Raw genomic sequence first — 1,662 nt, forward strand, 5'->3', positions numbered from 1 at the left:
ATAAGCTCATCTGATGATGTGTCATTTAAGTCTACCTGTAAAAAATGAGATTATGATCTTCAATTTAGATTTCATAAAATTGAAAATGTTTTAAAAGGGCAAGGAACCTTTGAAAAAAGTGACCATACCTAGGCACCACAACAAAATTTTCAAAATAGATTTTTCCCAGTTTTTATTGTTGGATTGTCTTCTCCTACTTTACAGAAGTCTATTCCCAAAATTTCAGCGAAAAATCTTCATTCAATCCCGAGTTACACACCATTTTGTACCAGACCTCAATGTACTGACTTTCTCCTCATTTTTTTGCGGTGCGCAGAAAAGTGGGCGGGGTTTAGAAGCTTGCAATACTGCGGCGCGGAAAATTCGTGAAGGAAATTAAAGAAAAAGCTATTAGACGCGAGAGAGACCCGAACCTCCGCCTGCGTCAGATCGGCGCGCGCACCCACTATCCAGTCGGCCACGGCTGCACTCGCGGTGGTAGCTTTAGAGGGAAAATATGAATGTGCGACTCTTCGCTGCCTGCTGCCTTCTTCCGGTGTTGCTTTCTTCCTATGTTTTAAAGAAATTGATCTGTGAATGATAAGGAAACAGACGTATAACACATTAAGGGCGTCGATAGAATTTTTTAATTATAATTGCTCTTAGTGGCAAATTTTGCGTAGAATCTTATGGTGAAAAGAAAATCGGTGGCGCTCACCTGTGTCACCTTCAAAACTTCCAAAAACTGAAAATTTTGAAAGTTTGGAATTTTCGGATGAGTATCAAAACTACTTAGAGGTATCCAATCTTTCTGAAAATTGGCAGAAGTATACACAAGACTTAGTTTTACCATAATATGCAAAAAAAAATTGGGGTCATCGCTGAAATTTTTTATTTATTTTAGCTGGAACTTTGGCTGAAAATTGTGAAACAAGGGCGTCGTTAGAATTTTGATTTTATTTCAAAATCCAATCCCCCAGTTCATAAACTATCAGAATCCATTAAAAAATCTAATGGCGCGAACTTCCATCCAGCACTTTTAGTCCACTTTGTCAGTCCCACTTCTATTTTTCGAAGTTTTCGAATCAAAATAATAAAGTTATCGAAGAACTGATAATTTCATTGGATTCAGCGTAGTCGATTACATAGGGACAAGTTCTCACCAAAAAAATAATGGGTTTCTAACGCCCGGTACAAGCCTTCAAAGATGGATTTCTGAAAAGGGGAGAAAAATTTGGTCGCCACGCCCCCTTTCATTGCGGTGCCTAACCATACCTATTAGAAAAGTTACCATATCTCTTAGACCAGTTACAATACCTATTCGAAAAATGATAATACCTATTAGAAATGTGACCTTACCTATGAGAAAAGTGACCATACCTATTGAAAAAAGTGATAATACCTATTAGAAAAATGACCATGCCTGTTAGACAAGTTACGATATCTATTAGAAAAAAATGACCATACCTATTAGAAAAGTGATAATACCTATTAGAACAGTGACCAAACCTATTATTATAGAGACCATATCGATTCGAGCTTATATCTGATCTCCCTAGCTCTAATTTTCACCCCTTGACAAAATAAATTTTTTTTACTCGCCCTTAAGTGATTTCCTTCTTTGACAGCTCCATTCCTAGTGATATCTTGTGGCTGCTGATTCACATTTGCATACGCTAACGC

At 37.3% G+C, this 1,662-nt stretch overlaps 1 protein-coding gene across 1 annotated transcript in view; it reads left to right on the forward strand.

The window, feature by feature from the left end:
• Cbr-mab-9.1 overlaps window positions 1-4 on the forward strand; it is a gene marked incomplete at both ends in the record, with an annotated part of 3,750 nt that extends 3,746 nt beyond the window's left edge. The window contains one exon of the mRNA XM_002632146.2: window positions 1-4. This exon is cut by the window's left edge and continues 180 nt beyond it. Within this exon, the coding sequence (XP_002632192.2) occupies window positions 1-4 (4 nt within the window).
• Window positions 5-1,662: the final 1,658 nt, after the last annotated feature.

Source organism: Caenorhabditis briggsae (genome assembly GCF_000004555.2).
Source record: "Caenorhabditis briggsae complete genome, chrII, whole genome shotgun sequence".
Classification (NCBI taxonomy): Eukaryota; Metazoa; Nematoda; class Chromadorea; order Rhabditida; family Rhabditidae; genus Caenorhabditis; species Caenorhabditis briggsae.